This window comes from Xenopus tropicalis, chromosome 3 (assembly GCF_000004195.4).
Source record: "Xenopus tropicalis strain Nigerian chromosome 3, UCB_Xtro_10.0, whole genome shotgun sequence".
NCBI lineage: Eukaryota > Metazoa > Chordata > Amphibia > Anura > Pipidae > Xenopus > Xenopus tropicalis.
In genome coordinates, this window is record NC_030679.2 from 144508223 (window position 1) to 144532946 (window position 24724).

Sequence of the window (24724 nt, forward strand, 5' to 3'; positions counted from 1 at the left end):
TCCGTAAATAATCAGCATTGTCTATTTTAGTAGCCATGACAAGTAGCTGCTACTAGTAGCTCTGTGTGTCTTCGCCCTAAGGGTGAAGACACACGGAGCTACTTAGCTACTTGTCACAGCTACTAAACGCCAGAAAATCCCCTGCCATAGACAATACTGAGAACTGCCTCTGCTAAAACACACGTAGAGACAATTATCAGTAAATGATCAGCATTGTCTGTTTTAGTAGCCACGACAAGTAGCTGCTACTAGTAGCTCCGTGTGTCTTCACCCTAAGGCTGGGCAGCCCTCGGTATCCATTTGGGAACCCGAAATCATTACAGAGGTTTTCTTTTCCATCCAATCACGGCAATAAAGATAATAATCTCTGTGAATGCCGGCAGGGCGCTGGCAAAAGTGGGAGAAAAATAAAAAAACAGAAATTGTTACCGTAAGGGAATAGAAACTGAACAGCTTGTCGGTAAATTAGAATGAGAGACAAAAGTAATGGATTTAGCAGCAAACACACAGGCCAAAGGCGGCCCAGTCTGGCACAGAATATCATTATAATAAATAGAAATTATATGTGTGTATATGGATGGGTAGGTTTTTATGGTGAAGACACACTGAGCTACTAAGTAGCAGCTAGTTTTTCACGGCTACTAAACTCCAGAAAATCCCCTGCCATAGACAATACTGAGAATTGCCTCTGCTAAAACACACGTAGAGACAATTATCAGTAAATGATCAGCATTGTCTGTTTTAGTAGCCACGACAAGTAGCTGCTACTAGTAGTTCTGTGTGTCTTCACCCTTAGGATGAAGACACACTGAGCTACTAGTAGCAGCTACTTGTCACGCCTACTAAACACCAGAAAATCCCCTGCCATAGACAATTCTGAGAATTGCCTCTGCTAAACACACATAGAGACAATTATCAGTAAATGATCAGCATTGTCTGTTTTAGTAGCCACAACAAGTAGCTGCTACTAGTAGCTCTGTGTGTCTTCAACCGAAATAGTGTATAATGTAAAAGCTGTATTGATCCGCAGCCTGGCTAAAGACAGAGCATAGCAGTGTTTTTCCCTCCTTAGCTGCCCCTTCCCTGCCCCAATGTCAGTACCTGCAGAATCCAAAGATATACCAGTAGGAGGTGCACTCCCATTGCTCAGAGACAAAGAGGGACAGGCTGACAGAGGCTGCACAGTGAGCGGCCAGGGCTAATGGCACCCAGTTAAGGAGACAAAGCTATTGGGCAAAATAATCTACATTCATACAGGGTCCCGGCACAAGGAGAGAAAAGTGTTCAAAGGGATTCTGTCATGATTTTTATGGGGCACTAACCTATTGTTTCTCCTACTCCCATGTAACTGGAGGAGTCCCAAGCCGGACTTGGATTCTTGGATTTCTTACTATTGAGTGCTATTCTGATACCTACTGGGAGCTGCTATCTTGCTCCCTTCCCATTGTTCTGCTGATCGGCTGCTGGGGGTGAGGGGGGGGGGGGATATCACTCCAACTTGCAGAGCAGCAGTAAAGTGTGCCTGAGTCTGAGCTTTCAGCCAGCGCTACACATTAGAACTGCTTTCAGCTAACCTATTGTTTCTCCTACTCCCATGTAACTGGAGGAGTCCCAAGCCGGACTTGGATTTCTTACTATTGAGTGCTATTCTGATACCTACTGGGAGCTGCTATCTTGCTCCCTTCCCATTGTTCTGCTGATCGGCTGCTGGGTATTTTAAGGAAGAAGCAGGGGGGTGGGGGGTATAAACAGACCAATCAGAAGGAAGAAGAATTGGATTATTTCACGTCACTGGCGCAAACTCACCTGCAAAAAGACATAATCCACCAGTAGAGATAGCACTGCCATCCCTCAAACAGAAAGAAGAGGAGGGATACACTGGCACTGGCATGGGCACCCACGGCTACACCAAACAGGGCAGGGTTAGGGAATCAATTGAAAAGCAGCACCCTGACCCATGGAACCCCTCTCTCTTACTGCCCTATTGCCCCAGGGAGGGCACACATACTAAGGCTAAACATTATATATGAAGTCAGGAAAGAGAGACTGGGCCTTACCATCCCTCTATGTCGCCAACCATGGCTAGGTGAGAGTAAGCAGCAACTCTAGGTCTTAACATGCCTGCCCAATGGGTAAACAGTGGCCCAGACATGGCCAGCGTGATATAACCCTATAACTGTGCAGTATAGGTCAACACTCCAATCATGTGACCATTTTGAAGCAAATGGCAGCCACCAGGGGTCATTATAGCTTTAAGAAGGGGTTGGATGGGTATTTAGCAAGTGAGGGAGATAGCTCTCAGTACAAGTGAGGGAATACAGGGGTAGGGGGAGATAGCTCTCAGTACAAGTGAGGGAATACAGGGGTAGGGGGGATAGCTCTCAGTACAAGTGAGGGAATACAGGGGTAGGGGGGATAGCTCTCAGTACAAGTGAGGGAATACAGGGGTAGGGGGGATAGCTCTCAGTACAAGTGAGGGAATACAGGGGTAGGGGGGATAGCTCTCAGTACAAGTGAGGGAATACAGGGGTAGGGGAGATAGCTCTCAGTACAAGTGAGGGAATACAGGGGTAGGGGGGATAGCTCTCAGTACAAGTGAGGGAATACAGGGGTATGGGAGTTAGCTCTCAGTACAAGTGAGGGAATACAGGGGTGGGGAGATAGCTCTCAGTACAAGTGAGGGAATACAGGAGTAGGGGAGATAGCTCTCAGTACCAGTGAGGGAATACAGGGGTAGGGGAGATAGCTCTCAGTACAAGTGAGGGAAGACAGGAGTAGGGGAGATAGCTCTCAGTACAAGTGAGGGAATACAGGGGTAGGGGAGATAGCTCTCAGTACAAGTGAGGGAATACAGGGGTATGGGAGATAGCTCTCAGTACAAGTGAGGGAATACAGGGGTGGGGAGATAGCTCTCAGTACAAGTGAGGGAATACAGGGGTAGGGGGGATAGCTCTCAGTACAAGTGAGGGAATACAGGGGTAGGGGAGATAGCTCTCAGTACAAGTGAGGGAATACAGGGGTAGGGGGGATAGCTCTCAGTACAAGTGAGGGAATACAGGGGTAGGGGAGATAGCTCTCAGTACAAGTGAGGGAATACAGGGGTAGGGGGGATAGCTCTCAGTACAAGTGAGGGAATACAGGGGTAGGGGGGATAGCTCTCAGTACAAGTGAGGGAATACAGGGGTAGGGGAGATAGCTCTCAGTACAAGTGAGGGAATACAGGGGTAGGGGAGATAGCTCTCAGTACAAGTGAGGGAATACAGGGTTATGGGAGATAGCTCTCAGTACAAGTGAGGGAATACAGGGGTAGGGGGGATAGCTCTCAGTACAAGTGAGGGAATACAGGGGTATGGGAGATAGCTCTCAGTACAAGTGAGGGAATACAGGGGTAGGGGGGATAGCTCTCAGTACAAGTGAGGGAATACAGGGGTAGGGGGATAGCTCTCAGTACAAGTGAGGGAATACAGGGGTAGGGGGGATAGCTCTCAGTACAAGTGAGGGAATACAGGGGTAGGGGATATAGCTCTCAGTACAAGTGAGGGAATACAGGGGTATGGGAGATAGCTCTCAGTACAAGTGAGGGAATACAGGGGTAGGGGGGATAGCTCTCAGTACAAGTGAGGGAATACAGGGGTAGGGGGGATAGCTCTCAGTACAAGTGAGGGAATACAGGGGTAGGGGGGATAGCTCTCAGTACAAGTGAGGGAATACAGGGGTAGGGGATATAGCTCTCAGTACAAGTGAGGGAATACAGGGGTATGGGAGATAGCTCTCAGTACAAGTGAGGGAATACAGGGGTAGGGGGATAGCTCTCAGTACAAGTGAGGGAATACAGGGGTAGGGGGGATAGCTCTCAGTACAAGTGAGGGAATACAGGGGTAGGGGGATAGCTCTCAGTACAAGTGAGGGAATACAGGGGTATGGGAGATAGCTCTCAGTACAAGTGAGGGAATACAGGGGTAGGGGGGATAGCTCTCAGTACAAGTGAGGGAATACAGGGGTAGGGGATATAGCTCTCAGTACAAGTGAGGGAATACAGGGGTATGGGAGATAGCTCTCAGTACAAGTGAGGGAATACAGGGGTAGGGGGGATAGCTCTCAGTACAAGTGAGGGAATACAGGGGTAGGGGAGATAGCTCTCAGTACAAGTGAGGGAATACAGGGGTAGGGGGGATAGCTCTCAGTACAAGTGAGGGAATACAGGGGAGGGGGGATAGCTCTCAGTACAAGTGAGGGAATACAGGGGTAGGGGATATAGCTCTCAGTACAAGTGAGGGAATACAGGGGTAGGGGGGATAGCTCTCAGTACAAGTGAGGGAATACAGGGGTATGGGAGATAGCTCTCAGTACAAGTGAGGGAATACAGGGGTAGGGGGGATAGCTCTCAGTACAAGTGAGGGAATACAGGGGTATGGGGGATAGCTCTCAGTACAAGTGAGGGAATACAGGGGTAGGGGGGATAGCTCTCAGTACAAGTGAGGGAATACAGGGGTATGGGAGATAGCTCTCAGTACAAATGAGGGAATACAGGGGTATGGGAGATAGCTCTCAGTACAAGTGAGGGAATACAGGGGTAGGGGAGATAGCTCTCAGTACAAGTGAGGGAATACAGGGGTAGGGGGGATAGCTCTCAGTACAAGTGAGGGAATACAGGGGTATGGCTGATAGCTCTCAGTACAAGTGAGGGAATACAGGAGTAGGGGAGATAGCTCTCAGTACAAGTGAGGGAATACAGGGGTAGGGGGGATAGCTCTCAGTACAAGTGAGGGAATACAGGGGTAGGGGGGATAGCTCTCAGTACAAGTGAGGGAATACAGGGGTATGGGAGATAGCTCTCAGTACAAGTGAGGGAATACAGGAGTAGGGGAGATAGCTCTCAGTACAAGTGAGGGAATACAGGGGTAGGGGGGATAGCTCTCAGTACAAGTGAGGGAATACAGGGTTGGGGAGATAGCTCTCAGTACAAGTGAGGGAATACAGGGGTAGGGGGGATAGCTCTCAGTACAAGTGAGGGAATACAGGGTTGGGGAGATAGCTCTCAGTACAAGTGAGGGAATACAGGGTTGGGGAGATAGCTCTCAGTACAAGTGAGGGAATACAGGGGTAGGGGGGATAGCTCTCAGTACAAGTGAGGGAATACAGGGGTATGGGAGATAGCTCTCAGTACAAGTGAGGGAATACAGGGGTAGGGGAGATAGATCTCAGTACAAGTGAGGGAATACAGGGGTAGGGGGGATAGCTCTCAGTACAAGTGAGGGAATACAGGGGTATGGGAGATAGCTCTCAGTACAAGTGAGGGAATACAGGAGTAGGGGAGATAGCTCTCAGTACAAGTGAGGGAATACAGGGGTAGGGGGGATAGCTCTCAGTACAAGTGAGGGAATACAGGGTTGGGGAGATAGCTCTCAGTACAAGTGAGGGAATACAGGGGTGGGGAGATAGCTCTCAGTACAAGTGAGGGAATACAGGGGTGGGGAGATAGCTCTCAGTACAAGTGAGGGAATACAGGGGTAGGGGGGATAGCTCTCAGTACAAGTGAGGGAATACAGGGGTAGGGGAGATAGCTCTCAGTACAAGTGAGGGAATACAGGGGTGGGGAGATAGGTCTCAGTACAAGTGAGGGAATACAGGGGTAGGGGAGATAGCTCTCAGTACAAGTGAGGGAATACAGGGGTAGGGGAGATAGCTCTCAGTACAAGTGAGGGAATACAGGGGTAGGGGAGATAAGTCTCAGTACAAGTGAGGGAATACAGGGGTAGGGGAGATAGCTCTCAGTACAAGTGAGGGAATACAGGGGTATGGGAGATAGCTCTCAGTACAAGTGAGGGAATACAGGGGTATGGGAGATAGCTCTCAGTACAAGTGAGGGAATACAGGGGTAGGGGGGATAGCTCTCAGTACAAGTGAGGGAATACAGGGGTAGGGGAGATAGCTCTCAGTACAAGTGAGGGAATACAGGGGTAGGGGAGATAGCTCTCAGTACAAGTGAGGGAATACAGGGGTAGGGGAGATAGCTCTCAGTACAAGTGAGGGAATACAGGGGTAGGGGAGATAGCTCTCAGTACAAGTGAGGGAATACAGGGGTATGGGAGATAGCTCTCAGTACAAGTGAGGGAATACAGGGGTAGGGGGGATAGCTCTCAGTACAAGTGAGGGAATACAGGGGTATGAGAGATAGCTCTCAGTACAAGTGAGGGAATACAGGGGTAGGGAGATAGCTCTCAGTACAAGTGAGGGAATACAGGGGTAGGGGAGATAAGTCTCAGTACAAGTGAGGGAATACAGGGGTAGGGGAGATAGCTCTCAGTACAAGTGAGGGAATACAGGGGTAGGGGAGATAGCTCTCAGTACAAGTGAGGGAATACAGGGGTAGGGGAGATAGCTCTCAGTACAAGTGAGGGAATATAGGGGTAGGGGAGATAGCTCTCAGTACAAGTGAGGGAATACAGGGGTATGGGAGATAGCTCTCAGTACAAGTGAGGGAATACAGGGGTAGGGGGGATAGCTCTCAGTACAAGTGAGGGAATACAGGGGTAGGGGGGATAGCTCTCAGTACAAGTGAGGGAATATAGGGGTAGGGGGGATAGCTCTCAGTACAAGTGAGGGAATACAGGGGTATGGGGGATAGCTCTCAGTACAAGTGAGGGAATACAGGGGTAGGGGGGATAGCTCTCAGTACAAGTGAGGGAATACAGGGGTAGGGGGATAGCTCTCAGTACAAGTGAGGGAATACAGGGGTAGGGGGGATAGCTCTCAGTACAAGTGAGGGAATACAGGGGTATGGGGGATAGCTCTCAGTACAAGTGAGGGAATACAGGGGTAGGGGGGATAGCTCTCAGTACAAGTGAGGGAATACAGGGGTAGGGGGGATAGCTCTCAGTACAAGTGAGGGAATACAGGGGGTAGGGGGATAGCTCTCAGTACAAGTGAGGGAATACAGGGGTATGGGAGATAGCTCTCAGTACAAGTGAGGGAATACAGGGGTAGGGGAGATAGCTCTCAGTACAAGTGAGGGAATACAGGGGTAGGGGGGATAGCTCTCAGTACAAGTGAGGGAATACAGGGGTAGGGGGGATAGCTCTCAGTACAAGTGAGGGAATACAGGGGTATGGGAGATAGCTCTCAGTACAAGTGAGGGAATACAGGGGTAGGGGGGATAGCTCTCAGTACAAGTGAGGGAATACAGGGGTAGGGGGGATAACTCTCAGTACAAGTGAGGGAATACAGGGGTAGGGGGGATAGCTCTCAGTACAAGTGAGGGAATACAGGGGTAGGGTAGATAGCTCTCAGTACAAGTGAGGGAATACAGGGGTAGGGGGGATAGCTCTCAGTACAAGTGAGGGAATACAGGGGTAGGGGGAGATAGCTCTCAGTACAAGTGAGGGAATACAGGGGTATGGGGGATAGCTCTCAGTACAAGTGAGGGAATACAGGGGTAGGGGGGATAGCTCTCAGTACAAGTGAGGGAATACAGGGGTAGGGGGGATAGCTCTCAGTACAAGTGAGGGAATACAGGGGTAGGGGGGATAGCTCTCAGTACAAGTGAGGGAATACAGGGGTAGGGGGGATAGCTCTCAGTACAAGTGAGGGAATACAGGGGTAGGGGGGATAACTCTCAGTACAAGTGAGGGAATACAGGGGTAGGGGGGATAGCTCTCAGTACAAGTGAGGGAATACAGGGGTAGGGTAGATAGCTCTCAGTACAAGTGAGGGAATACAGGGGTAGGGGGGATAGCTCTCAGTACAAGTGAGGGAATACAGGGGTAGGGGAGATAGCTCTCAGTACAAGTGAGGGAATACAGGGGTATGGGGGATAGCTCTCAGTACAAGTGAGGGAATACAGGGGTAGGGGGGATAGCTCTCAGTACAAGTGAGGGAATACAGGGGTAGGGGGGATAGCTCTCAGTACAAGTGAGGGAATACAGGGGTAGGGGATATAGCTCTCAGTACAAGTGAGGGAATACAGGGGTATGGGAGATAGCTCTCAGTACAAGTGAGGGAATACAGGGGTAGGGGGGATAGCTCTCAGTACAAGTGAGGGAATACAGGGGTAGGGGGGATAGCTCTCAGTACAAGTGAGGGAATACAGGGGTAGGGGGGATAGCTCTCAGTACAAGTGAGGGAATACAGGGGTATGGGAGATAGCTCTCAGTACAAGTGAGGGAATACAGGGGTAGGGGGATAGCTCTCAGTACAAGTGAGGGAATACAGGGGTAGGGGATATAGCTCTCAGTACAAGTGAGGGAATACAGGGGTATGGGAGATAGCTCTCAGTACAAGTGAGGGAATACAGGGGTAGGGGGGATAGCTCTCAGTACAAGTGAGGGAATACAGGGGTAGGGGAGATAGCTCTCAGTACAAGTGAGGGAATACAGGGGTAGGGGGGATAGCTCTCAGTACAAGTGAGGGAATACAGGGGAGGGGGATAGCTCTCAGTACAAGTGAGGGAATACAGGGGTAGGGGAGATAGCTCTCAGTACAAGTGAGGGAATACAGGGGTAGGGGGGATAGCTCTCAGTACAAGTGAGGGAATACAGGGGTAGGGGATATAGCTCTCAGTACAAGTGAGGGAATACAGGGGTAGGGGGGATAGCTCTCAGTACAAGTGAGGGAATACAGGGGTATGGGAGATAGCTCTCAGTACAAGTGAGGGAATACAGGGGTAGGGGGGATAGCTCTCAGTACAAGTGAGGGAATACAGGGGTATGGGGGATAGCTCTCAGTACAAGTGAGGGAATACAGGGGTAGGGGGGATAGCTCTCAGTACAAGTGAGGGAATACAGGGGTATGGGAGATAGCTCTCAGTACAAGTGAAGGAATACAGGGGTATGGGAGATAGCTCTCAGTACAAGTGAGGGAATACAGGAGTAGGGGAGATAGCTCTCAGTACAAGTGAGGGAATACAGGGGTAGGGGGGATAGCTCTCAGTACAAGTGAGGGAATACAGGGTTGGGGAGATAGCTCTCAGTACAAGTGAGGGAATACAGGGGTGGGGAGATAGCTCTCAGTACAAGTGAGGGAATACAGGGGTGGGGAGATAGCTCTCAGTACAAGTGAGGGAATACAGGGGTAGGGGGGATAGCTCTCAGTACAAGTGAGGGAATACAGGGGTAGGGGAGATAGCTCTCAGTACAAGTGAGGGAATACAGGGGTGGGGAGATAGGTCTCAGTACAAGTGAGGGAATACAGGGGTAGGGGAGATAGCTCTCAGTACAAGTGAGGGAATACAGGGGTAGGGGAGATAGCTCTCAGTACAAGTGAGGGAATACAGGGGTAGGGGAGATAAGTCTCAGTACAAGTGAGGGAATACAGGGGTAGGGGAGATAGCTCTCAGTACAAGTGAGGGAATACAGGGGTATGGGAGATAGCTCTCAGTACAAGTGAGGGAATACAGGGGTATGGGAGATAGCTCTCAGTACAAGTGAGGGAATACAGGGGTAGGGGGGATAGCTCTCAGTACAAGTGAGGGAATACAGGGGTAGGGGAGATAGCTCTCAGTACAAGTGAGGGAATACAGGGGTAGGGGAGATAGCTCTCAGTACAAGTGAGGGAATACAGGGGTAGGGGAGATAGCTCTCAGTACAAGTGAGGGAATACAGGGGTAGGGGAGATAGCTCTCAGTACAAGTGAGGGAATACAGGGGTATGGGAGATAGCTCTCAGTACAAGTGAGGGAATACAGGGGTAGGGGGGATAGCTCTCAGTACAAGTGAGGGAATACAGGGGTATGAGAGATAGCTCTCAGTACAAGTGAGGGAATACAGGGGTAGGGAGATAGCTCTCAGTACAAGTGAGGGAATACAGGGGTAGGGGAGATAAGTCTCAGTACAAGTGAGGGAATACAGGGGTAGGGGAGATAGCTCTCAGTACAAGTGAGGGAATACAGGGGTAGGGGAGATAGCTCTCAGTACAAGTGAGGGAATACAGGGGTAGGGGAGATAGCTCTCAGTACAAGTGAGGGAATATAGGGGTAGGGGAGATAGCTCTCAGTACAAGTGAGGGAATACAGGGGTATGGGAGATAGCTCTCAGTACAAGTGAGGGAATACAGGGGTAGGGGGGATAGCTCTCAGTACAAGTGAGGGAATACAGGGGTAGGGGGGATAGCTCTCAGTACAAGTGAGGGAATATAGGGGTAGGGGGGATAGCTCTCAGTACAAGTGAGGGAATACAGGGGTATGGGGGATAGCTCTCAGTACAAGTGAGGGAATACAGGGGTAGGGGGGATAGCTCTCAGTACAAGTGAGGGAATACAGGGGTAGGGGGGATAGCTCTCAGTACAAGTGAGGGAATACAGGGGTAGGGGGGATAGCTCTCAGTACAAGTGAGGGAATACAGGGGTATGGGGGATAGCTCTCAGTACAAGTGAGGGAATACAGGGGTAGGGGGGATAGCTCTCAGTACAAGTGAGGGAATACAGGGGTAGGGGGGATAGCTCTCAGTACAAGTGAGGGAATACAGGGGTAGGGGGATAGCTCTCAGTACAAGTGAGGGAATACAGGGGTATGGGAGATAGCTCTCAGTACAAGTGAGGGAATACAGGGGTAGGGGAGATAGCTCTCAGTACAAGTGAGGGAATACAGGGGTAGGGGGGATAGCTCTCAGTACAAGTGAGGGAATACAGGGGTAGGGGGGATAGCTCTCAGTACAAGTGAGGGAATACAGGGGTATGGGAGATAGCTCTCAGTACAAGTGAGGGAATACAGGGGTAGGGGGGATAGCTCTCAGTACAAGTGAGGGAATACAGGGGTAGGGGGGATAACTCTCAGTACAAGTGAGGGAATACAGGGGTAGGGGGGATAGCTCTCAGTACAAGTGAGGGAATACAGGGGTAGGGTAGATAGCTCTCAGTACAAGTGAGGGAATACAGGGGTAGGGGGGATAGCTCTCAGTACAAGTGAGGGAATACAGGGGTAGGGGGGATAGCTCTCAGTACAAGTGAGGGAATACAGGGGTAGGGGGGATAGCTCTCAGTACAAGTGAGGGAATAAAGGGGTAGGGGAGATAGGTCTCAGTACAAGTGAGGGAATACAGGGGTAGGGGAGATAGCTCTCAGTACAAGTGAGGGAATACAGGGGTAGGGGGGATAGCTCTCAGTACAAGTGAGGGAATACAAGGGTAGGGGAGATAGCTCTCAGTACAAGTGAGGAAATACAGGGGTAGGGGGGATAGCTCTCAGTACAAGTGAGGGAATACAGGGGTAGGGGAGATAGGTCTCAGTACAAGTGAGGGAATACAGGGGTAGGGGAGATAGCTCTCAGTACAAGTGAGGGAATACAGGGGTAGGGGAGATAGCTCTCAGTACAAGTGAGGGAATACAGGGGTAGGGGAGATAAGTCTCAGTACAAGTGAGGGAATACAGGGGTAGGGGAGATAGCTCTCAGTACAAGTGAGGGAATACAGGGGTAGGGGAGATAGCTCTCAGTACAAGTGAGGGAATACTGGGGTAGGGGAGATAGCTCTCAGTACAAGTGAGGGAATACAGGGGTAGGGAGATAGCTCTCAGTACAAGTGAGGGAATACAGGGGTAGGGGAGATAGCTCTCAGTACAAGTGAGGGAATACAGGGGTAGGGGGGATAGCTCTCAGTACAAGTGAGGGAATACAGGGGTATGGGAGATAGCTCTCAGTACAAGTGAGGGAATACAGGGGTATGGGAGATAGCTCTCAGTACAACTGAGGGAATACAGGGGTAGGGGAGATAGCTCTCAGTACAAGTGAGGGAATACAGGGGTAGGGGGGATAGCTCTCAGTACAAGTGAGGGAATACAGGGGTAGGGGGGATAGCTCTCAGTACAAGTGAGGGAATACAGGGGTAGGGGAGATAGCTCTCAGTACAAGTGAGGGAATACAGGGGTAGGGGGGATAGCTCTCAGTACAAGTGAGGGAATACAGGGGTAGGGGAGATAGCTCTCAGTACAAGTGAGGGAATACAGGGGTATGGGAGATAGCTCTCAGTACAAGTGAGGGAATACAGGGGTAGGGGGGATAGCTCTCAGTACAAGTGAGGGAATACAGGGGTAGGGGAGATAGGTCTCAGTACAAGTGAGGGAATACAGGGGTAGGGGGATAGCTCTCAGTACAAGTGAGGGAATACAGGGGTAGGGGGGATAGCTCTCAGTACAAGTGAGGGAATACAGGGGTAGGGGGGATAGCTCTCAGTACAAGTGAGGGAATACAGGGGTAGGGGGGATAGCTCTCAGTACAAGTGAGGGAATACAGGGGTATGGGAGATAGCTCTCAGTACAAGTGAGGGAATACAGGGGTAGGGGGGATAGCTCTCAGTACAAGTGAGGGAATACAGGGGTAGGGGGGATAGCTCTCAGTACAAGTGAGGGAATACAGGGGTAGGGGGGATAGCTCTCAGTACAAGTGAGGGAATACAGGGGTAGGGGGGATAGCTCTCAGTACAAGTGAGGGAATACAGGGTTATGGGAGATAGCTCTCAGTACAAGTGAGGGAATACAGGGGTAGGGGGGATAGCTCTCAGTACAAGTGAGGGAATACAGGGGTAGGGGAGATAGCTCTCAGTACAAGTGAGGGAATACAGGGGTAGGGGGGATAGCTCTCAGTACAAGTGAGGGAATACAGGGTTATGGGGGATAGCTCTTAGTACAAGTTGCCCCAGGGACTGGTCCCATTGCCATCTTGGAGTCAGGAAGGAATTCTTCCCCCCCTGGGGCAAATTAGAGAGGCTTCAGATGGGGTTTTTTCCTTCCTCGGGATAAACTAGCAGTTAGGCAGGTTATATATAGGCATTATGGTTGAACTTGATGGACATAGGTCTTTTTTCAACCTAACTTACTATGTTACTATTTTAGATCCTAAATGGATATTCTAAGTAAGCTGTAGGTTTCTCTGAAAGGATACACAGGAGGCTCTGGGTCTTATTAAACATGGACACGCCCGATAGGAAGCCGGCGTACTCGATAGCAAACAGCCCGAGGGTCACCGACAGAGCCACGATTAACCTGTAAAAGGAAGGGAGAATGTTACTGTGCTCTGATAAACTTCAGTCACACTTTACTGCTGCGCTGCAAGTTGGAGTGATATCCCCCCCCCTCACCCCCAGCAGCCGATCAGCAGAACAATGGGAAGGGAGCAAGATAGCAGCTCCCAGTAGGTATCAGAATAGCACTCAATAGTAAGAAATCCAAGTCCGGCTTGGGACTCCTCCAGTTACATGGGAGAAGGAGAAACAATAGGTCAGCTGAAAGCAGTTCTAATGTGTAGCGCTGGCTGAAAGCTCAGACTCAGGCACACTTTACTGCTGCGCTGCAAGTTGGAGTGATATCCCCCCCTCACCCCCAGCAGCCGATCAGCAGAACAATGGGAAGGGAGCAAGATAGCAGCTCCCAGTAGGTATCAGAATAGCACTCAATAGTAAGAAATCCAAGTCCGGCTTGGGACTCCTCCAGTTACATGGGAGTAGGAGAAACAATAGGTTAGCTGAAAGCAGTTCTAATGTGTAGCGCTGGCTGAAAGCTCAGACTCAGGCACACTTTACTGCTGCGCTGCAAGTTGGAGTGATATCCCCCCCCATAAAAATCATGACAGTAAGGCGACTTTCCATGTAGGGCAGGCTGGGACTTACTCTGTATCCCGGGATGAATACTGTTGCGGTGTGAAGTCGATGGGTAAGCAGGCAAGGACATTATTATCCTAATAAGACAAAATTGAGATATTATCAGTTTCCATGCTAGCAGGGACAGATTGGTGATGAGTGGGGCCTGGCAGCAGCATTCCAGTCTCTCATTCAAACCACTGCCTGGTTCCTAGGGTAATCTGTACCCTAGCAACAGATACATGCTGAAAGTCTGCTGAACAAAAACCTAAACCATTCAAAAACCACAGGAAATAAAAAAAAAGTGAAGACCAATTGCAAATTGTCTCAGAATATCAGGCTCCATGTCATATTTAAAGTTAGTTTTAAGGTGAACTACCCCTTTAAAGGGCACTGAGGTGTTCATTACATTGGCCAAACCCCAGCTTGGGTGCTGCTTACCCTTGACCAGAAGATGATGATGACGATGACCAGATGAGCCGTGAGTGTGAGGAAGCGAGAGGGCACCAGGCTGCTGATGGCGGACATGATAAAACCTGCAGAAGGGAAAATAAAAGAGAAAAAATGGGAAGGGGCCCACCGGTACGTGAGGGAAGGGGCCCACCGGTACGTGAGGGAAGGGGCCCACCGGTACGTGAGGGAAGGGGCCCACCGGTACGTGAGGGAAGGAGCCCACCGGTACGTGAGGGAAGGGGCCCACAGGTACGTGAGGGAAGGAGCCCACCGGTACGTGAGGGAAGGGGCCCACCGGTACGTGAGGGAAGGGGCCCACCGGTACGTGAGGGAAGGAGCCCACCGGTACGTGAGGGAAGGGGCCCACCGGTACGTGAGGGAAGGGGCCCACCGGTAAGTGAGGGAAGGAGCCCACCGGTACGTGAGGGAAGGGGCCCACCGGTACGTGAGGGAAGGGGCCCACCGGTACGTGGCTTCCCTGACTCCTATTACAGTATATACAGGCCGGCAACCCTCTCATATAATATATACAGGCTTCCCTGACTCCTATTACTGTATATACAGGTGGGTAACCCTCTCATATAATATATACAGGCTTCCCTGACTCCTATTACTGTATATACAGGCCGGCAACCCTCTCATATAATATATACAGGCTTCCCTGACTCCTATTACTGTATATACAGGCCGGTAACCCTCTCATGTAATATATACAGGCTTCCCTGACTCCTATTGCTGTATATACAGGCCAGGGACCCTCTCATATAATATATACAGGCTTCCCTGACCCCTATTACTGTATATACAGGCCGGCAACCCTCTCATATAATATATACAGGCTTCCCTGACTCCTATTACTGTATATACAGGCCAGGGACCCTCTCATATAATATATACAGGCTTCCCTGACTCCTATTACTGTATATACAGGCCGGTAACCCTCTCATATAATATATCCAGGCTTCCCTGACTCCTATTACTGTATATACAGGCCGGCAACCCTCTCATATAATATATACAGGCTTCCCTGACTCCTATTACTGTATATACAGGCCGGTAACCCTCTCATATAATATATACAGGCTTCCCTGACTCCTATTACTGTATATACAGGCCGGTAACCCTCTCATATAATATATCCAGGCTTCCCTGACTCCTATTACTGTATATACATGCCGGCAACCCTCTCATATAATATATACAGGCTTCCCTGACTCCTATTACTGTATATACAGGCCGGCAACCCTCTCATATAATATATCCAGGCTTCCCTGACTCCTATTACAGTATATACAGGCCGGCAACCCTCTCATATAATATATACAGGCTTCCCTGACTCCTATTACTGTATATACAGGCGGGTAACCCTCTCATATAATATATACAGGCTTCCCTGACTCCTATTACTGTATATACAGGCCGGCAACCCTCTCATATAATATATACAGGCTTCCCTGACTCCTATTACTGTATATACAGGCCGGTAACCCTCTCATATAATATATACAGGCTTCCCTGACTCCTATTACTGTATATACATGCCGGCAACCCTCTCATATAATATATACAGGCTTCCCTGACCCCTATTACTGTATATACAGGCCGGCAACCCTCTCATATAATATATACAGGCTTCCCTGACTCCTATTACTGTATATACAGGCCAGGGACCCTCTCATATAATATATACAGGCTTCCCTGACTCCTATTACTGTATATACAGGCCAGTAACCCTCTCATATAATATATCCAGGCTTCCCTGACTCCTATTACTGTATATACAGGCCGGCAACCCTCTCATATAATATATACAGGCTTCCCTGACTCCTATTACTGTATATACAGGCCGGTAACCCTCTCATATAATATATACAGGCTTCCCTGACTCCTATTACTGTATATACAGGCCGGCAACCCTCTCATATAATATATACAGGCTTCCCTGACTCCTATTACTGTATATACAGGCCGGTAACCCTCTCATATAATATATACAGGCTTCCCTGACTCCTATTACTGTATATACAGGCCGGTAACCCTCTCATATAATATATACAGGCTTCCCTGACTCCTATTACTGTATATACAGGCCGGTAACCCTCTCATATAATATATCCAGGCTTCCCTGACTCCTATTACTGTATATACAGGCCGGTAACCCTCTCATATAATATATCCAGGCTTCCCTGACTCCTATTACTGTATATACAGGCCGGTAACCCTCTCATATAATATATCCAGGCTTCCCTGACTCCTATTACTGTATATACAGGCCAGTAACCCTCTCATATAATATATCCAGGCTTCCCTGACTCCTATTACTGTATATACAGGCCGGCAACCCTCTCATATAATATATCCAGGCTTCCCTGACTCCTATTACTGTATATACAGGCCGGTAACCCTCTCATATAATATATCCAGGCTTCCCTAACTCCTATTACTGTATATACAGGCCAGGGACCCTCTCATATAATATATCCAGGCTTCCCTGACTCCTATTACTGTATATACAGGCCAGGGACCTTCTCATATAATATATCCAGGCTTCCCTGACTCCTATTACTGTATATACAGGCCGGCAACCCTCTCATATAATATATACAGGCTTCCCTGACTCCTATTACTGTATATACAGGCCGGCAACCCTCTCATATAATATATCCAGGCTTCCCTGACTCCTATTACTGTATATACAGGCCAGGGACCCTCTCATATAATATATCCAGGCTTCCCTGACTCCTATTACTGTATATACAGGCCGGTAACCCTCTCATATAATATATCCAGGCTTCCCTGACTCCTATTACTGTATATACAGGCCAGGGACCCTCTCATATAATATATACAGGCTTCCCTGACTCCTATTACTGTATATACAGGCCAGGGACCCTCTCATATAATATATAGTTACATAGTTACATAGTTACATAGGGTTGAAAAAAGACCTGTGTCCATCAAGTTCAACCCATCCAAGTAAACCCAGCACACCTAACCCACACCTACCAATCTATACTCACATACATAAACTATAAATACAACCACTAGTACTAACTGTAGATATTAGTATCACAATAGCCTTGGATATTCTGATTGATCAAGAACTCATCCAGGCCCCTCTTAAAGGCATTAACAGAATCTGCCATTACCACATCACTAGGAAGGGCATTCCATAACCTCACTGCCCTCACCGTGAAAAACCACCTACGCTGCTTCAAATGGAAGCTCCGTTCCTCTAATCTAAAGGGGTGACCTCTGGTGCGTTGATTGTTTTTATGGGAAAAAAGAACATCCCCCAACTGCCTATAATCCCCTCTAATGTACTTGTACAGAGTAATCATGTCCCCTCGCAAGCGCCTCTTTTCCAGAGAAAACAACCCCAACCTCGACAGTCTAACCTCATAGTTTAAATCTTCCATCCCCTTAACCAGTTTAGTTGCACGTCTCTGCACTCTCTCCAGCTCATTAATATCCTTCTTAAGGACTGGAGCCCAAAACTGCACTGCATACTCAAGGTGAGGCCTTACCAGGGACCTATAAAGGGGCAAAATTATGTTCTCATCCCTTGAGTCAATGCCCTTTTTTATACAAGACAGCACTTTATTTGCTTTAGTAGCCACAGAATGACACTGCCTGGAATTAGACAACTTGTTATCAACAAAAACCCCTAGATCCTTCTCCATTAAGGAAACCCCCAACACACTACCATTCAGTAGATAGTTTGCGTTTATATTATTTCTACCAAAGTGCATAACTTTGCACTTATCAACATTGAACCTCATTTTCCAGTTTGCTGCCCAGTTATCTAATTTTGTCAAATCGCTCTGCAAAGCGGCAGCATCCTGCATGGAACTTATAGTTTTGCACAATTTAGTGTCATCAGCAAAAATAGAAACAATACTGTCTATGCCCACCTCCAGGTCATTAATAAACAAGTTAAACAGCAAAGGCCCAAGGACTGACCCCTGCGGTACTCCACTAACCACACTGGTCCAATTAGAAAATGTTCCATTTACAACCACTCTTTGTACTCTATCCTTCAGCCAGTTCTCTATCCAATTACAAATATTATGTTCTAGGCCAATATTCCTTAATTTGATCATTAACCTTCTGTGAGGTACTGTATCAAACGCTTTAGCAAAGTCCAAGTAGATGACATCAACTGCCATTCCAGCATCAAGGTTCCTACTCACCTCCTCATAAAAGGCAACTAAATTAGTCTGGCAAGATCTGTTACGCATAAAACCATGCTGGCACAAACTAATAGTATTGTGAACTGCAATGTATTCAAGTACCCTATCCCTTATTACCCCTTCCAAAAGTTTTCCTACTACTGATGTCAGACTAACAGGCCTATAGTTTTCAGGCTGAGAACGGGATCCCTTTTTAAATAACGGCACCACATTAGCAATCCGCCAGTCTCTTGGCACCATGCCAGACCTCAATGAATCCTGAAAAATTAAGTGAAGAGGTTTGGCAATCACAGCGCTCAGCTCATTTAATACCCTGGGATGAATCCCATCCGGCCCTGGACCTTTGTTTACCTTTACATGTTCAAGTCTCTTTTGAATTTCCTCCCGAGTGACCCATGCGTCAGTAGCTAAATTACTAGAACTGGGCATATTACAAGGGAAGCCTTCATTATCTGGCTCCTCAGATGTATAGACAGATGAAAAATAAGAGTTCAAAATTTCAGCTTTTTCCCCGTTTTCATCAACCAACGTACCCCCCCGTGATAATAAAGTTCCCACCCCTTCTTGCTTCATTTTTTTACTATTCACATAATTAAAAAATAATTTTGGATTCTTTTTACTCCTAGCAGCAATATCCCTTTCCATCTCTATTTTAGCTTGCCTGATAGCTTTTTTGCATGCTTTATTTGCTTCCTTGTACCTGATGAAAGTTTCTGCTGTCCCAGCTAACTTGAATGCCCTAAAAGCACGTTTTTTCTTACCAACCTCGACAATAACACTTTTATTCAGCCATAAAGGTTTTGCTTTGCGATGCCTCTCCTTGCTTACTAGGGGGATATACTGTTGCGTATACCTACAAAGCAATGTTTTAAAGATGTTCCATTTTCCTTCTGTGTCTAACCCCATGAAAAGCCTTTCCCAGTTGACACATTGCAGAGATGCCCTTATACTGGCAAAGTCTGCACGTCTAAAATTGAGTGTTTTAGTTACTCCCTTATAGCGCTGTCTCTGCAGCATTATCTCAAAGGAGACCATGTTGTGATCACTGTTCCCCAAATGCTCACCCATATACAGGCTTCCCTGACTCCTATTACTGTATATACAGGCCGGTAACCCCCTCATATAATATATACAGGCTTCCCTGACTCCTATTACTGTATATACAGGCCAGGGACCCTCTCATATAATATATCCAGGCTTCCCTGACTCCTATTACTGTATATACAGGCCAGGGACCCTCTCATATAATATATACAGGCTTCCCTGACTCCTATTACTGTATATACAGGCCAGGGACCCTCTCATATAATATATCCAGGCTTCCCTGACTCCTATTACTGTATATACAGGCCGGTAACCCTCTCATATAATATATCCAGGCTTCCCTGACTCCTATTACTGTATATACAGGCCGGCAACCCTCTCATATAATATATCCAGGCTTCCCTGACTCCTATTACAGTATATACAGGCCGGCAACCCTCTCATATAATATATACAGGCTTCCCTGACTCCTATTACTGTATATACAGGCCGGTAACCCTCTCATATAATATATACAGGCTTCCCTGACTCCTATTACTGTATATACAGGCCAGTAACCCTCTCATATAATATATACAGGCTTCCCTGACTCCTATTACTGTATATACAGGCCGGCAACCCTCTCATATAATATATCCAGGCTTCCCTGACACCTACTACTGTATATACAGGCCGGCAACCCTCTCATATAATATATACAGGCTTCCCTGACTCCTATTACTGTATATACAGGCCGGCAACCCTCTCATATAATATATCCAGGCTTCCCTGACACCTACTACTGTATATACAGGCCGGCAACCCTCTCATATAATATATCCAGGCTTCCCTGACTCCTATTACTGTATATACAGGCCGGCAACCCTCTCATATAATATATCCAGGCTTCCCTGACTCCTATTACTGTATATACAGGCCGACAACCCTCTCATATAATATATCCAGGCTTCCCTGACTCCTATTACTGTATATACAGGCCTGCAACCCTCTCATATAAAATATCCAGGCTCCCCTGACTCCTATTACTGTATATACAGGCCGGCAACCCTCTCATATAATATATCCAGGCTTCCCTGACACCTACTACTGTATATACAGGCCGGCAACCCTCTCATATAATATATCCAGGCTTCCCTGACACCTACTACTGTATATACAGGCCGGCAACCCTCTCATATAATATATACAGGCTTCCCTGACTCCTATTACTGTATATACAGGCCGGTAACCCTCTCATATAATATATCCAGGCTTCCCTGACTCCTATTACTGTATATACAGGCCGGCAACCCTCTCATATAATATATACAGGCTTCCCTGACTCCTATTACTGTATATACAGGCCGGCAACCCTCTCATATAATATATCCAGGCTTCCCTGACACCTACTACTGTATATACAGGCCGGCAACCCTCTCATATAATATATCCAGGCTTCCCTGACTCCTATTACTGTATATACAGGCCGGCAACCCTCTCATATAATATATCCAGGCTTCCCTGACTCCTATTACTGTATATACAGGCCGGCAACCCTCTCATATAATATATCCAGGCTTCCCTGACTCCTATTACTGTATATACAGGCCGGCAACCCTCTCATATAATATATCCAGGCTTCCCTGACTCCTATTACTGTATATACAGGCCGGTAACCCTCTCATATAATATATCCAGGCTTCCCTGACTCCTATTACTGTATATACAGGCCAGTAACCCTCTCATATAATATATACAGGCTTCCCTGACTCCTATTACTGTATATACAGGCCGGCAACCCTCTCATATAATATATCCAGGCTTCCCTGACTCCTATTACTGTATATACAGGCCGGTAACCCTCTCATATAATATATCCAGGCTTCCCTAACTCCTATTACTGTATATACAGGCCAGGGACCCTCTCATATAATATATCCAGGCTTCCCTGACTCCTATTACTGTATATACAGGCCAGGGACCCTCTCATATAATATATCCAGGCTTCCCTGACTCCTATTACTGTATATACAGGCCGGCAACCCTCTCATATAATATATACAGGCTTCCCTGACTCCTATTACTGTATATACAGGCCGGCAACCCTCTCATATAATATATCCAGGCTTCCCTGACTCCTATTACTGTATATACAGGCCAGGGACCCTCTCATATAATATATCCAGGCTTCCCTGACTCCTATTACTGTATATACAGGCCGGTAACCCTCTCATATAATATATCCAGGCTTCCCTGACTCCTATTACTGTATATACAGGCCAGGGACCCTCTCATATAATATATACAGGCTTCCCTGACTCCTATTACTGTATATACAGGCCAGGGACCCTCTCATATAATATATACAGGCTTCCCTGACTCCTATTACTGTATATACAGGCCGGTAACCCTCTCATATAATATATACAGGCTTCCCTGACTCCTATTACTGTATATACAGGCCAGGGACCCTCTCATATAATATATCCAGGCTTCCCTGACTCCTATTACTGTATATACAGGCCGGTAACCCTCTCATATAATATATACAGGCTTCCCTGACTCCTATTACTGTATATACAGGCCGGTAACCCTCTCATATAATATATACAGGCTTCCCTGACTCCTATTACTGTATATACAGGCCAGGGACCCTCTCATATAATATATACAGGCTTCCCTGACTCCTATTACTGTATATACAGGCCAGGGACCCTCTCATATAATATATACAGGCTTCCCTGACTCCTATTACTGTATATACAGGCCAGGGACCCTCTCATATAATATATCCAGGCTTCCCTGACTCCTATTACTGTATATACAGGCCGGTAACCCTCTCATATAATATATCCAGGCTTCCCTGACTCCTATTACTGTATATACAGGCCAGGGACCCTCTCATATAATATATACAGGCTTCCCTGACTCCTATTACTGTATATACAGGCCAGGGACCCTCTCATATAATATATACAGGCTTCCCTGACTCCTATTACTGTATATACAGGCCGGTAACCCTCTCATATAATATATACAGGCTTCCCTGACTCCTATTACTGTATATACAGGCCAGGGACCCTCTCATATAATATATCCAGGCTTCCCTGACTCCTATTACTGTATATACAGGCCGGTAACCCTCTCATATAATATATACAGGCTTCCCTGACTCCTATTACTGTAAATACAGGCCAGGGACCCTCTCATATAATATATACAGGCTTCCCTGACCCCTATTACTGTATATACAGGCCGGCAACCCTCTCATATAATATATACAGGCTTCCCTGACTCCTATTACTGTATATACAGGCCAGGGACCCTCTCATATAATATATACAGGCTTCCCTGACTCCTATTACTGTATATACAGGCCGGTAACCCTCTCATATAATATATCCAGGCTTCCCTGACTCCTATTACTGTATATACAGGCCGGCAACCCTCTCTTATAATATATACAGGCTTCCCTGACTCCTATTACTGTATATACAGGCCGGTAACCCTCTCATATAATATATACAGGCTTCCCTGACTCCTATTACTGTATATACAGGCCGGCAACCTTCTCATATAATATATACAGGCTTCCCTGACTCCTATTACTGTATATACAGGCCGGTAACCCTCTCATATAATATATACAGGCTTCCCTGACTCCTATTACTGTATATACAGGCCGGTAACCCTCTCATATAATATATCCAGGCTTCCCTGACTCCTATTACTGTATATACAGGCCGGCAACCCTCTCATATAATATATCCAGGCTTCCCTGACTCCTATTACAGTATATACAGGCCGGCAACCCTCTCATATAATATATACAGGCTTCCCTGACTCCTATTACTGTATATACAGGCGGGTAACCCTCTCATATAATATATACAGGCTTCCCTGACTCCTATTACTGTATATACAGGCCGGCAACCCTCTCATATAATATATACAGGCTTCCCTGACTCCTATTACTGTATATACAGGCCGGTAACCCTCTCATATAATATATACAGGCTTCCCTGACTCCTATTACTGTATATACATGCCGGCAACCCTCTCATATAATATATACAGGCTTCCCTGACCCCTATTACTGTATATACAGGCCGGCAACCCTCTCATATAATATATACAGGCTTCCCTGACTCCTATTACTGTATATACAGGCCAGGGACCCTCTCATATAATATATACAGGCTTCCCTGACTCCTATTACTGTATATACAGGCCGGTAACCCTCTCATATAATATATACAGGCTTCCCTGACTCCTATTACTGTATATACATGCCGGCAACCCTCTCATATAATATATACAGGCTTCCCTGACCCCTATTACTGTATATACAGGCCGGCAACCCTCTCATATAATATATACAGGCTTCCCTGACTCCTATTACTGTATATACAGGCCAGGGACCCTCTCATATAATATATACAGGCTTCCCTGACTCCTATTACTGTATATACAGGCCGGTAACCCTCTCATATAATATATCCAGGCTTCCCTGACTCCTATTACTGTATATACAGGCCGGCAACCCTCTCATATAATATATACAGGCTTCCCTGACTCCTATTACTGTATATACAGGCCGGTAACCCTCTCATATAATATATACAGGCTTCCCTGACTCCTATTACTGTATATACAGGCCGGCAACCCTCTCATATAATATATACAGGCTTCCCTGACTCCTATTACTGTATATACAGGCCGGTAACCCTCTCATATAATATATACAGGCTTCCCTGACTCCTATTACTGTATATACAGGCCGGTAACCCTCTCATATAATATATACAGGCTTCCCTGACTCCTATTACTGTATATACAGGCCGGTAACCCTCTCATATAATATATCCAGGCTTCCCTGACTCCTATTACTGTATATACAGGCCGGTAACCCTCTCATATAATATATCCAGGCTTCCCTGACTCCTATTACTGTATATACAGGCCGGCAACCCTCTCATATAATATATCCAGGCTTCCCTGACTCCTATTACAGTATATACAGGCCGGCAACCCTCTCATATAATATATACAGGCTTCCCTGACTCCTATTACTGTATATACAGGCGGGTAACCCTCTCATATAATATATACAGGCTTCCCTGACTCCTATTACTGTATATACAGGCCGGCAACCCTCTCATATAATATATACAGGCTTCCCTGACTCCTATTACTGTATATACAGGCCGGTAACCCTCTCATATAATATATACAGGCTTCCCTGACTCCTATTACTGTATATACATGCCGGCAACCCTCTCATATAATATATACAGGCTTCCCTGACCCCTATTACTGTATATACAGGCCGGCAACCCTCTCATATAATATATACAGGCTTCCCTGACTCCTATTACTGTATATACATGCCGGCAACCCTCTCATATAATATATACAGGCTTCCCTGACTCCTATTACTGTATATACATGCCGGCAACCCTCTCATATAATATATACAGGCTTCCCTGACTCC

General features: G+C 47.2%; 1 protein-coding gene across 3 annotated transcripts in view; it reads right to left on the minus strand.

Moving 5' to 3' along the window:
- Nucleotides 1-225: 225 nt before the first annotated feature.
- Nucleotides 226-24724, minus strand: part of tmem107 (transmembrane protein 107) — a 30254-nt gene continuing 5755 nt past the window's right edge. For 2 of the 3 annotated variants that reach the window (XM_031899534.1, XM_031899535.1), the window contains exons 2-6: nucleotides 14003-14097; nucleotides 13592-13659; nucleotides 12868-12968; nucleotides 1807-1903; nucleotides 226-387 (exon numbers count right to left, since the gene is read on the minus strand). In XM_031899534.1, the coding sequence (XP_031755394.1) occupies nucleotides 318-387; nucleotides 1807-1903; nucleotides 12868-12968; nucleotides 13592-13659; nucleotides 14003-14089 (423 nt within the window). In that variant the 5' untranslated portion in view covers nucleotides 14090-14097 and the 3' untranslated portion in view covers nucleotides 226-317. Of the gene's footprint in view, nucleotides 388-1101; nucleotides 1199-1806; nucleotides 1904-12867; nucleotides 12969-13591; nucleotides 13660-14002; nucleotides 14098-24724 lie in introns of all 3 variants that reach the window. The other variant, XM_004919391.4, reaches the window with a different exon arrangement.